This window comes from Sminthopsis crassicaudata, chromosome 2 (assembly GCF_048593235.1).
Source record: "Sminthopsis crassicaudata isolate SCR6 chromosome 2, ASM4859323v1, whole genome shotgun sequence".
NCBI lineage: Eukaryota > Metazoa > Chordata > Mammalia > Dasyuromorphia > Dasyuridae > Sminthopsis > Sminthopsis crassicaudata.
Genome location: NC_133618.1, coordinates 614,960,344 through 614,974,319, shown reverse-complemented (window position 1 = coordinate 614,974,319; position 13,976 = coordinate 614,960,344). Strand labels below are relative to the sequence as shown.

Sequence of the window (13,976 nt, the reverse complement as noted above, 5' to 3'; positions counted from 1 at the left end):
CAATGGATTTTCCAACTTTAACTTGGAAGGTCTTCAAAGAAAAGGAATTTATATTAATAAGACATCTAGTTGATCGACTGGATAGAGTGCTGGCCCTAGTCAGAAAGATCTTAGTTCAAATCCAATCTCAGACACTTACTAGATGTGTAACTCTGGGCAAATCACTTAACCCTATTTGACTCAGTTTCCTCAGATGAAAATGAGATGAGAAATAAAGGACAAAACATTCCAGTATCTTTGCAAAGAAAACCCCAAATGGGGTCACAGAGAATAGAACACATCTGAAAACAACTGAACAACAATTTTTAATAGCCTTTTCCCTATATCAAATTGAGATTGCCTCTTTGTATCTTCCACCACAGTTCCTCCTAGTTTTGGCTTTTGAGGTCCACAGAAAGCAAGTCTCCTCTGTAATGTTCTCCTCTCTAAGATGCAATGCTCTCTGGGAGCAGGTTTCTTGAGGAGCTTCTGGAGGCAGCCTTAGTTTCAGTTCAGTTCAATAATCCCAAATGCAGCCAGGAGTTAAAGTCCAGATCCTTTATTTTTTCCTTGAGTCTTGTCTCTTTTCCTAGGCCCAGTTAGATTTCTTAGAGGGTTATCTCTCTCCTTGGTTCCGGGAGCTCCCTCCAAATATCTCCAGCCAGCACAAAGCTGGAAGTTGGAATGAATCTTCACCTCCCAGAGTGGGGTTGTAGGCTTCTGTGGGCTTGTCCCTGAGAGCTTCTTGCTTATATTTCTGCCTGATTTGTGAATCTCCTTGACTTGTGAATCTCCTCAACTTGTGAATCTCTTCTTTATATATGCTCTCTAAAGGTGTGAAGTCTAATAAGTACTAAGTACATAATCACTTAGCACCTTGTTTCAAGTTCTGGCCCATAACACACCTCCTTTATCTGAGAATATTAATTCTTCAAATACTGGAAAAAAGTTTTTATTTCTAACTCATTAGGCTAACCATTCCTAGTTCAATTAATCCTTATATGGATAAATTCAAGGCTTTTCACTATGTTCCCTTCAGTTCCCTTCCTAAATTGTACTCACATTATTAGAGAGTAATTGATTCTGCAAAATATTTTATATTAAAAGACTCTTTTTGAATGTCATCTATTATATTGATTGTTTCATTCAGCTTTGAGACATGATGAACATACGATGTAGGTCTTTATCTGAGCTACTGATAAAAATGATAATTATATGGGGCCAAGAACAGTCCTCCTGATCTACCAAGATGACATTGAATGGTTGAAGACTTCTATTAGGGTTCATCCTTATGGACACACACAGAGATCATCCTAATTATATTATCTATTGCACATCTCCCTATCCTTTTTTGAAGAATAGCATGAGAAATTATTTCATGAACTTGGCTAAAATCTAAAAAAACCCAAAATAGCATTCTTGGTGATATTGGAAAATGAATCATAGGATAATGATGTAAAGCTGAAGGAGATTCTGAGATGATGTGGTCTAGCCCTCTAATTTTACAGATAGGGAAATAGACCCAGATAAATTAAACAGGTGGGCCAAGTTCATAGAGAGAATTTATTCCAGATCCAGAATTCAGACTCAAATTCAATACGTTTTCAGGTATGCAAATGAAGGAGTTCCCTCATCTAAGTATAGAAGGGGAAAGACTTAACAACATACTCAGGAGGGGGCTAGTACCAGCTGGAATCCATTCAGGAGACCCAATTGTTAAATTTTCAGTGTGAGCATTTGTAATTCAGAAATCAAAATAGGCTGCAAATCAGAGATTATTTAACATTTTATTAATTATCTAGACTTAAGAAAATGGTAAAAATGATGATGCAGATAAAACTTAAAAGTATATAATGCATACTTTTTTTTGAGAAATGGTCATTAATATTTACTAGCACTCTTACTGTATACTGTTATGTATGTTGTTTGACATAGTCACTGAGTTGGTTGGTTTTCCTTAATTTTTTTCTTTCTTACAAGGAAGGGGCCTGGAATAGTGAGTAAAAGATATAAATCAAAATCAAAATAAAACATAAACATCACTCATTATACCTATAAGATTATCATTATTATTTAATAACTTTGTTGGTTTTTTTTAATAGTTTAAACAAGGAGTAAAGAAATTTTCAATTTCAGCCTCATATTAGGATGAAGTGGACCTTCCAGTATTTAAAATTAGTCAGATTTTGGTCTTCACTTTCATTTCCTTTTTCAATACTTGCAGGGACTAAGATGTTCATGACCAAATAATGTTATTTTTTTCTGTGAGCTATACTCTGAACAATGGAAGACTTGGGAATGAAGCCCTATCTGTGACACATTGATTGTATGACTATGGCCAATCATTTTAAAATGTTCTATGCAATCCTCCAAGATAGTGAACGATCTTTCTCGCCAGGAACTCCTTATACCAATTGAAATCACAAGTTTCATCTCTCCTATTTTGTAACAGTGGAGTTCTTTCAATACATCTTTGATGTAATTTAATTTTAAGATTTGTTCTGCTTCATTCTATAGGATTTTATGTCTTGTATGGAGAAATATAGAAGAAGAGGCCAGGAACTCTATGCATCTTTATACAAAGATTATGTGCAGGTAAGAAACAAAGAATTTTTTCTCCAAATTTCCTGTAGAAATTTCTTTTCCAGCATCACATATGCAGACCTACAGTGCTCATTCTCTTGTACGTTCACAGATCTGCAAGTGATGCCTTTATTTTATTTATTTATCTATTGATTCATACATTTATCTATCTATTTATTTACTTGTTTACTTATTTTTTGCTGAGGCAATTGGGGTTAAGTGACTTGCCCAGGGTCACACAGCTAGGAAGTGTTAAGTGTCTGAGGTCAGATTTGAATTCAGGTCCTCCTGACTTCAGGGTTGGTGCTCTAACCACTGAACCACCTCCCTGCTGTAGAAATTTATTCCCCAACCTTGAGGAAATCATTCAACAAAGATTTATAAAATACTAACTGTGTGCCAAACACTGTACTAGGGAGATGGGTATATAAAGAAAAGCAAAAATAAAGTCCCTCTCCTCGATTCTCAGTTCAGTAGAGGATGTAGAGTACAAAGAATTACATACAAATAAAATAAACATAGTATAAATGGGAAGTAATCACAGAGGGAAAGCACATTTAAGAAGACTTAATTTTTGAGAGATGATCTATTTAGAATGGGAAGGACTTTCCAAGAGTCTTTGAATCCAATGTCCTCTCATCTTCCGATTGAGAAAATTGAGACCAAAATGATCCGGTTATTTCCCCAGTTACAGACATAATAATTAACAAAGCCAGAAGGTAAATCAAGGTCTTTCTGACTTCAGATCCATTGTTCTTTCTGCTGTACCACATTGCTCTGGGAATGGTTAATTTTGTTTTGATAGAATGGTACCTGGGCTGTACTAAATTATAGAATTAAAAAAAAAATAAAGACAGAAAAGAAATTAAAGTTTTCTAGCCCAATCCCTTTATTTTTCACCTAAGAAAAAAGCCCAAAGGACTTGGGACTTAGTCCCATATCTCCAAGCATTTATCTTTTCCCATACTTCACAGCATTTAGCCAATGTATCTCTTATACAGTTAATGTGTCTTTACTTATTTAATCTATTTAGGTAGTTTCATCTATGTCAAATATTTTCTACCAAACCGTAAGCACCTAAAAGCAAGGATTGTATCTTCTTTATCCTTATATCTCATCTGACATCTATGATAGTGTTTTGGACACAGTGGATTGCTAAACTGGATTAAGAATAGAATTTAAATCTATCCACTTTCAATCAATTGCTCTTTCCACTGTATTAGATTGCCTCAATAATGTGAAAGCTTGGGAGAGCTAGGTGGGGCAATGGATAGAGCAGAAGCCCTGAAGTCAGGAGGACCTGAATTCAAATCCTGCCTCAGACACTTAACACTTCCTAACTCTGTGATCCTGGGCAAGCCACTTAACCCCAATTGCCTCAGGGGAAATATAAAAAATGTGTAAAGTTGTAGCAGGAGAAGCTATACTATCCCTGAAAAAGCTAATATTTGATGAAATCTTAACATGCATTAACAAAGCTTAACCTTTGCAAAGCCTCCTGTCCTAGTAATTTCATATAATTCACAATATGGGGTAACTTCAAGTTGATATGGAAAGTTAAGTTGTTTGGTACATCTTAACTAGCACGAAACTATTTTTTTCATCCCCAAGAGGCACAACATAGAAATTTCTATGGAAGCTGAGAATAAAAAAAATTATTCTCCTACTTTTTTTTGAGGAAAGTCAGATTATTTCACTCTTCGTAATTTTCTAAGCAGTTTGTGAGCTTATAATGTGTTGTCTGCCGACACATATGTGGAGAATAGTCCAAGATACATAAGTTACTGAGTCTATGTTCACTTTGTAACCCAAGATATCCTCAGCATCTTTTTAGATACTGTAGACTCTTACAAGTAGACTCTCAGTATTTTTTATTTGAATTAGATATAGTGAATATATTTGGACTAAATTGAATTATAATTTAAAAGAAAAGGAAATGGTGGAATCAGCAATAGTTTGGGATGTTCCAAAACTATTGTTAAAATGATCTCATTTTTTCTGTTTATTTTTTATAGAAAAATATATTTTTATTCCCCTAAACTATCAAAGTCACAGATCTAACCTAAGATCTAAAAATCCAGCTGTGTCTTTTTAACCTCCTATGAACCTTTCTAAACTTCAGACACATTGACTAGAAGAACTTTAACAGTTTTTGGGGTGAGATAGTGGAGCTTCTCCACTATAGTGCTACTGTAATTCCTCATCATGGAAGCATAAAGTTGTCTCTAGGTTCTCAAAGGCTATATGTGTGAGAGCAGGGTCTGGCAGGTCTTACTAGGCTGGAAAGCCTTTGAGCACCAGTAAAGGCTAGTTCATATGCTTAACTCGGTGAGAAGAGTTTAGATTCAAACTGATTAGCTTTTCAGCAGTAATAATGACTAGTCATCAACTAAGTTAAAGAGAGGTTATGACCTACCAGTGGCAGGAATATTACTCCAGTGAAATTACAGGACTTTGACTTGGAATTTGGCTGGGCTTCCCCAATTTCTGAGATTCTGCAGGTTAATGGAATGGGCAGCTGAGGATAAAAACCTACTGGGAACCAACAAAACCAAATGATAGAACTCCAAGGACCCACTGAAAGCTCTTCTGTGGAGGAATAAACTGTGCATTAGCACTACTCAGCTTCATATTTGGCTTCTGTTCAACAGAAGGTTCTTGAACCTGAGTGTCACTCCTGAGAACCCCAGCTTATGAAATGGAATCTGTTGTGAAAGTTTTGCTTGTTCATTCAATTATTTTTGAGGAAATCAACATCTTTAGTATGGCCCATGTGGACACATTCCAGAGCTTTAAATATTTAGAAAAGATTATTTTGATTTTAAAAGGAAAGCAGATAAAAGTGCTGTTAGCCTAGAAACAGGCTACAAATTCTTCTCTTACTTGTAACAGGGAATGTATGCTTCTACATCATTTTTCTCCCTCAGACTCAAACTAGTCAAAACCAAAATTTTCTTTTTGTTTAGTTCATTTGATCATGATCCCTAAAGTTAACTAAGCAATAGATTTCTCCGTAGGGCTTCCATCCAGGAACTGAAGGCCCCAACCCATAAAAAAGAAAAGAAATAAGGAGTATGTATGTAGTTGTGAATTTTTTTTTAAAGTGCATGGACCAGATAAAGAAGCAATCAACCATGAAATGGAGACTCAGAGAGGCTAATTGATTTTCAAAGGGTCATTCAGCTACTAAATCCATGTCTTAGTAACTCTTGTGCTACACTCATCATCCTGGTTATTTTCCTCTGAACACAACTATGTTTTTCAGTGCCTTTCTTAAAATATAGCACCTCTAAATGGACACAGAACTCCAAATGTAGTCTGTAGTGGAATAATCAGTTTTTATTTTAGAGAAAACGCTCTTCTAGTAATATAGAATAATGATAAGATATCTGGGTTAATAACAGGAGGTCTAGATTTGAATCCTGTCTCAAATAACTCAAGTTGTATTATCCAATAATGGAATGGGTTAGACAAGGTCTATGTCATTAAATGTTTAAAAATAATAATTGACACTTGCTGAGGATATTGAAGAAGGAACAATTATTTACAAAAGTATTTGGATTAGACATCCTGAAAGATCTTTATCACACTCAGATTCTATGAGTCTAGATTTATTTTTCTCTCATATTAGATATAGCTCAAACATTTACAAATACTGAAAATACACTAGAACATTTGTCTGTAATACTATATCTAAGTGGTTTTTAAATATTTATTTATTATGTATACATTAGTTATTATTATTATTGTTGTTATACTAGAAAATTGTTTTGTATTGCTCCAAAGGGAAAAAACATACCTTGAACTAATGGTTAGAATTCTATTTCAGAGGCAGAAATGTGTCTACAGCAAGGCAGCAAGTGAGTGGATTAAACTGAAAGATCAACTTTTCAATGAATTGGGTTTGTGGGGGCAAAGGTTAGAGACAGTACCCTGCTCCCAGTGGTCTCTTGATTGGCGTGAAGGACCAGCCCGTATGAGGAAGAGAATCCGAAGAAAATTTGCTGGGGAATCCCTGAAAAATGTAAGTAACAAGGTAATATATATGTATATGTGTATGTGTATGCATATGTATATGTATCATAGATTTAGATCTGGAAAGGATCTTAAAGGCCATCAAGTTCAACCCTTTAATTTGACAGATAAGAAAAATGATAACAAGAGATGTTAAGTGATTTCCCTTGGGTCATACAGAGAGCAACTGAGGCAGGATAAAATTATGTCTTCCAGACTCCTAGTGAGACAGTAGCATTCATGAGGTTTAAGGCAGAATAACTAATGACCTTATGGCCAGCTCTCTGGTGACAGCTCCCTTTGAACCACTGGGTTTCCATCTCTTATTATGTTTTAAGAGTTACAAGTTCAGTCCCAGTGAAGGGCTATTGGTTGTCAGGGAAGAAGATCCAATCACCAGAGGGTTATCCATTAGGCTAGGAGTACTATTTTTTAATCATAGAACATGGATACCACCAGGCAGGGAGACTTTAAAGGAATTAATCATAGTGACAGTCAACATTTATTAAGTATCTATATGCCAGACACTATGCTAGGGAAAAGAGGCAGGAAACCATCTCTGCCCTCAAAGAGCTCACAGTGTAATGGGGGAAACAATAAGTAAATCAATATATTATTATATCCAAGATAAATAGGAAGTATTTAAAAGACAGAAGGTACTAAACTTAAAAGGGGTTGAAGAAGGTTTTCTGTAGAAGGTGGGGTTTTTGTTGGGATCTAAAGGAAGCCAGGGAGGTCAGTGGGAGTAAAGGAAGAAAATTCCAAGCATGGAAAACAACTAGAGAAAATGCTTGGAGCCAAGAGATGGGATGTCTTGTTCATGGCAGAATCAGTTGGATCAAATGTCATTGGATCAAAGAGTATGTGTTGGGTAGTAAGGTGTAAGAAAACCTAAAAAATAAAAAAGCTCTAGGTTAGAAAGGGCTCTGAACACCAAAATGAGGATTTTGTATTTGTTTCTGGAGGTGGTAAGAACCCCATGGCATATTTTGGGGGGGTTATGGCTGAAAGTATTGGACTGGCACTTCAGGAGAATCATTTTAGTATTTTAATGGATAATGAATAAGAGGGGAGAAGAGACTTAAAGGTGAGGGAGACAAGTGAGGGAGACAGGTAAAAGAGACTGGTGAGACAGACAGGTATGCCAGCAGGCTATGATAAAAATCCATGCATGAGAATATGACAACCACCACTGAATAATGGTAATGTCAAAGGAAATAAGGGAATATATCCAAGAGATGCTAAAAAGATAAAATAAATAAACCTCATCAATAGCTTGGATCTTTGAAGCCAGCAAGAGTGCAGAAATCAGGATGAGTCTAAGGTTGTTATCCTGAGGGACTGGAAGATGGTGTTGCCCTCTAAAGCACTAGGGAAGGTAAGAGGCAAGAAAGATTTAGTGGGAAAGTCATTGATTTCTGTTTTGGCCATATTGAATTTAAGATGTTCACTGAACATCCAGTTCTAGATGATGGAAAAGAAAGATGGAGATACAAGATTAAAGGTACAGAGAGATTTAAGAATTATCATCATAATACTGGTGAAACAAGATAGTAGACAGAAGCCAGGAATGTTGCTTGAGTTCTTCCCAGTTTTCCTTGGAAATGAAGATAAATCAGACCTCTAAATGGATTCTGGAGTGACAGAAGCCACAAATAGATGGAATGAAACAATTTGTTTAAGCTCAAGATAACTTAAAAGGACTTTAAGAAAGATCAATTGCACTTGGGGAAAGGGAGAGAGCAGCCCAAAAGGTGAGGTGTAGGCAATCTAACAGGAAGCTCTTAGCTGTAAGCATAAATCAGCAACTGATGCTCTGTTGGTCCTCAGTAGACCTGTGGCACAGGACACCAACTGTGAGGCTTCCAGCCCTAGCAAAGAAAGCAAATTTCAAGCCCTAGAAATCTGCCACAACAGATGTGACTAGATCAGGTCAATTCAGCACAGTAGGCTAAGACTAGAGCACCTCCAGCCCCAACCCCTCATCCAAGAGGCTTGGGACAGTGTTCCTTGTGCCCTAGGAGCACAGGTCAACTTTTTTAAATGAGCAAAAGAGCGCACACAATAGAAAACTACTGGGGTGACAGGGAAGATCAGAACTCAAACTCAGAAGACAGCAATATCAAAATATCTACATGTGAAACCTCTAAAAGGAATATGAATTGGTCTTAAGCTCAGAAGGTTTCTTGGAAGAGCTTGAAAGGGATTTTGAAAATCTAATTAGAGAGGTAGAAGAAAAAATATGAAGAGTTAATAAGAGTTATGCAGGAGAACTGTGAAAAAAGAGTCAAAAGTTTGGAAAAGGAAGCACAAAAGTTGACTTAAAAATAGAATTGGCCAAATGGAAAGCAAATCTACTGAAGAAAACAACTTTAAAATTGACCAAATGGAAAAGTAGGTACAAAAGCTAAGAAGAAAATAATCCTTTAAAAACTAGAATTAGGCAAATGTAAGCTAATGACTTTAAGAAATACCAAGAATTAATCAAAAACAATTAAAAAGAAAAAATATAAAATACTTCAATAGAAAATCATTAACATAAAGGTGGCAATTAAAGCCACAAGAGTTAATGAGATCATCAAGAGAAATACCATAGAAGAAAAGAGCCCAGGACAGGAACCTGAGGGAAAACTATGGTTTGATAGTGACATATGGATGAGGAAAAATGGGAGTTTAACAATCTTAAAGTCCATGAGAGAGCAAGGAGAATAAAGATTGAAAAAAGATCATTGCCTTTGGAAACCAAGAGATCATTGGTAACTTTGAAGAGAACGATTTCAGTAGAATGATAAGATCAGAAACCATATTGTAAGGGCTTAAAAGAGAGTGAGAGAAGAGAAAATGAAGGCACTAGTTGTAGAAAACTTTTCGAGATGTTTGGCTATAATAAATAGAAGAGATATAGGAGAATAGTTAGCAGGAATAGAAGGATCAAGTGGGTGTTTTTTTTAAGATAGGAGAAACATGGGCATTTTTGTAGGTAGTAGGAAATGAGCCAGTAGAGAAGGAGAGTTGGAATGAGCGGGAGTGGGAGTGACAGAGGGGGCAATCTACTGGAGGAAGCAGATGCAATGGAATCACTTGAATGAAGAGAGGGATGAAGGAGGAGAGAGTAGCAAAAGACACCTGAATAATAGGAGATGAAGAAGAGGGGAGAAGATGGAATTCATGAATGTCCTCAATTTTTTTCTGTAAAATATGATGAAAAATTCTTAACTGAGAAAGTGGAGATAGGGGAGAGCCAAAGGAGGTTTGAGGGTTTTTCGTCCCAGGTGGGAAGAGCCACTGTGAAACATCACTTTAGAGCTAAGAAGAAAAGTTAAGTCCTCTATTTTACAAATAAGGAAACTAAGGTCCTGAATAGTCAAGTGCTTTATATAGGATTATTACTGTAGCAGTAATTTAATTAGGACTCAAACCCATTACATGTCTTCTGATACCAAATTTAGTTAGTCTTTTCAGAAGTTCACTGGTAGAATACTATTATGACAGAATCAGAGTAAGGAAAATTATTTAGAATCCTGCCTCAGTCTCTATCTGAGTGACTCATGGAAAGTCACTTAATTTCTTTGTCCCAGTTGCCTTATGTGTAAAATTTAAGTGTTGACCTTGATGACCTTCCATTTCTAAATCTACAATCCTATATTCCTCCTATTAAGTGCTCTTTGAAATCATGCTATAAATATAAATGAAATTATAAATACTATGCGACAAAATTATCTGAATAGGTTTTTCAAGCTCATTGACATTAAAGTTGATCTTTATTCCATTAAAAACTCCTGTCAATACTTATTTAGGTTTCCTTTCTGATTAGGATCACCCAGTAGGATACATATGGAAAAACCCACTTTTTCTACAGGCTCTTGTCCTTGACAGATGTCCTTAAACCAGCAAAAGAAATATTTTTTGTCTATTTGGAAGGATTCTAGTCTCCAAAGACTTGATCCCATTTCATCAGCGTTGCAAAACACAATAAAATAAGTTTCCATTTTCTCACCATTTCCATGTATTTGGCACTTTATAGAAACATATGGTGAAAGCTAATATTTTTTCAAGAAATAGAGAAAAAAAAGTTAAGCAATTTTCTCACCATGTAAATAACAGAACTGGAGGTCTGGAAATCAAAATGATCCCATTGGTGTCTCAGCCAATTGTCTGTTGAACAGATTGTCTCTACCATCCATTTCTTCTTAGTATAACAAATAAAACTGAAATTTAAATGACCTAAACATAATATTTAATCCATATGTTGCCATCATCTTGGATAATTACTGTAAAGTCTATTTAATGGAAGATTGTGGGTTTTTCTACCTTTGGAATGTGGCATATTAGTATTTCTATTTTGTTATCTTTAAGAACTCATGTGTATTTTTTTCCTATGCAGATAATCAAAGGAAATTGAAGAATATGTGTTGGGGGGAAGAAGGCTTCATATGTTTATCTTGATAGTTAATGCTCCTCTATTTTGTCTCATTTCAGATTAGTCAAATCAAAAATAATGAAGATTCTCCAACAAATGCTGAAAATCAAGGTATTCTTTGCTTTATTAATTTAACTAAGTGGTACTCATTAACAAAGCCAAATATTTTAGAAGTCCTCTATCAATACTAATACTAGAGTATTATCTCATTTATTATTCTTTAGAATACTAAGAGAAACCATTGGAAAACTAGTTTCCTGAATTCAGAACAAAATCACGAGAATAGAATTCATATGTCAATTTTAATGCCATTTTTTGGAGTATTTCAGCATTTTCCAAAAGCTTCCTGACATTCAGAGGGTCAATCAAAATATAACTTACAATTGCTTTGAAAGGAAGATAGGGGAAAATGCTGCAGTTGGAATCTTGATTTATAAGAAATTATATTTCATTAAAACATAATTCTCTTTTTGATGTAAAAATTATCATTCAGAAGGTATCATATGTGTCTTTTTGTGGGGAGAGGTCCCTAAAAGGGAGAAGAGAAAGTTTTAAAATTACATTTTTATTGGTATGGGAACTCTGTCAATTGATGATATTAGTGACTTGGTTATAACTTTCAGTTTCCTGGGGCACTAAGGTTCAGCTTTAAATGTGACAAATAAAACTTTAATCAAGGTCTTTCACAGCCAAGTCTAAGCCTTCACCTATAATACCATCCTGTCTTTCTTTGATTTATACATACCCTCTATTTGGGTTCAACAAATTTCCATTGAGTGATTCAATGAAAGTCTGGATGGCATTATTCACAAGGCTACCTGTTCCCTCATATCTTGCCATTTCTATGAATTGAGTCTATTTCAAGTTGAATATCCAAGACAAGTCTACAACAACAATAATAACTCCTAAAATCTTTCATCTGATCAAAGGACAATTTCTTGTTATTCTTGAATCACATCCCATTGATCTCTTTAAATATTAACATTCAATTAAATTGGTAGTAATGGACATTTTGATATGCTGTTACACTGCATAAAAACAATTCCACGGGGCAAACTCAAGCATGAAGACTTGGGTTCAAGAGCCATCTTGGGCATTTGCCAGCTGTGTGGTCCCTGAACCTCAATTTTCTCATTGGTGGACCTGAGGGAAAGGAGAGGAAAATATCTATAAAGCACTTTTAAACCTTAAAAGATATAGAATGTTAGCCAGGCTGATGCCTCAATAGGTCTTGGATGTGACTGAACCTTCGTCCTAGGCAATTTCCAAATACTAGGTTCTCAAAGTGCCCGCTAAGTGGCCATGGGTTGCCATAAAGGTGGTACAACATTAGATTGCTGTAGTGACTTTGCATGGCAAATTATATATACATTAAAGAGGGAATATGGCTAAGCCATCTGAAGTAGGAAATGTAGAGAATGCAAACCCCAAGCCTCTGGTTCTTCTATTTTTCCTTATCTGCAGGATTTTCTCAATGCACTCTTGCTGTATCAATCTTGAAGTATTATGCAAATGTAAACTATTTTCATATATACAAAGGTTTTCTTCACAATACCTCTATAAAATAAGTAAGATATAAAGGTTTTTTTATTTTTACAGATGAGAAAATTGAGGTTCAAAGAATAGAAAGGAAGTGACAGTGATTACGAAGTGATTGAGCCAGGATTTGAACGCCAATCTTCTGATACTAAGCCCAATGGTCTTCTCATGATTTTATCTTACCAGAAGTACAGTGTCTAGAATAGGGGGCAATGTATGTTATTGATCAGTGTGGTCTGGAATACCAAATCTAGTTTGAAGAGCCATATTCCAAGAAACACCTTTAAAAAGTTAAATGTGATTAGAGAATAATGACCAGGGTAAATAAAATAAGGTGCAGAATCATGAAGATATGGGTTCAATCCTGTCTGTAACACTTCCTATCTTTGTGATCATGGGCAAGCCACTTAGTGTCTGATCCTCAGTTTCCATATCTGCTAAATGAGTTTTATAAGACCTATAGAACCTACCTTACAAGGCTAGCATAATAGGAAAATAAGGTATAAAATGAGATGTAAAATATTTGGCATGCTTAAAGTGTTATGTAAGTAATACTAACAAGAAACCATATAGTGATGATCAACTGTGATGGACTTGGCTCTTTTCATCAATGAGCTGATTCAAAGCAATTCCAATAAACTTGTTATGAAAAGTATTATCTGCATCCAAAGAAAGACCTGAATGTGAATCAAAGCATAGTATTTTCAATTTTCCCTTTTAAATTTATTTATTTAATCCACCTACATTTCACTTTTTCTTCTTGTTATTTGTTGGCTTGTGTTTTTTTTTTTCTTTGTAATGTTTTTCTCCTTTAATCTTACTTTTCTTGCTCAGCAAGAAATATGATAAATATGGAAATGTTTAGAAGAATCACACATATTTCACCCATATTGGATTGTTTTGTGTCTGAGGAGGGAGAGAAAGGAGAGATGGAGAAAAATTTGGAACACAAGGTTTTGCAGAAATGAATGTTTATATTTAACATGTATTGTACTACCAGCAAGCTAGGGGAGGAAGTGGGGAAAGAGGGGAAAATTTGGAACAAAAGAATTTGCAAGGGTCAATGTTGGAAAAATTACCTATGCATATGATTTGTAAATAAGAAAATTAATTGATTGATTGATTGATTTTTTTAAAAAAAGAAATGAAATGTTCAAAATTATCTTTTTATGTATTTTGAAAAATAAAATATTATTAAAAAAGAAACCATATAATGGCAGAATGGATTAGGGATGCTTAATTTAGAGATAAATAGCTATAGGGTAAATATATAATCCCATTCAAATATTATCAATATTTGTCATTCCTATTTACAGTTACCTAACATTGCAGAATTGTACATTTGGAAAGAACTGAAACTGAAATGAATTAATATTTCTGATAAGTGGATATTCAGCATTTTCTTAATTATTTTATTCAGGGTTTACACTCTTCTGAGATA

The 13,976-nt window shown here is 35.0% G+C and overlaps 1 protein-coding gene across 1 annotated transcript in view; it reads left to right on the top strand.

The window, feature by feature from the left end:
* Window positions 1–13,976, top strand: part of WDFY4 (WDFY family member 4) — a gene marked incomplete in the record, with an annotated part of 362,592 nt that overhangs the window by 200,096 nt on the left and 148,520 nt on the right. The window contains 3 exon segments of the mRNA XM_074296119.1: window positions 2,497–2,574; window positions 6,392–6,586; window positions 11,056–11,107. Coding sequence (XP_074152220.1) covers window positions 2,497–2,574; window positions 6,392–6,586; window positions 11,056–11,107 — 325 coding nt within the window.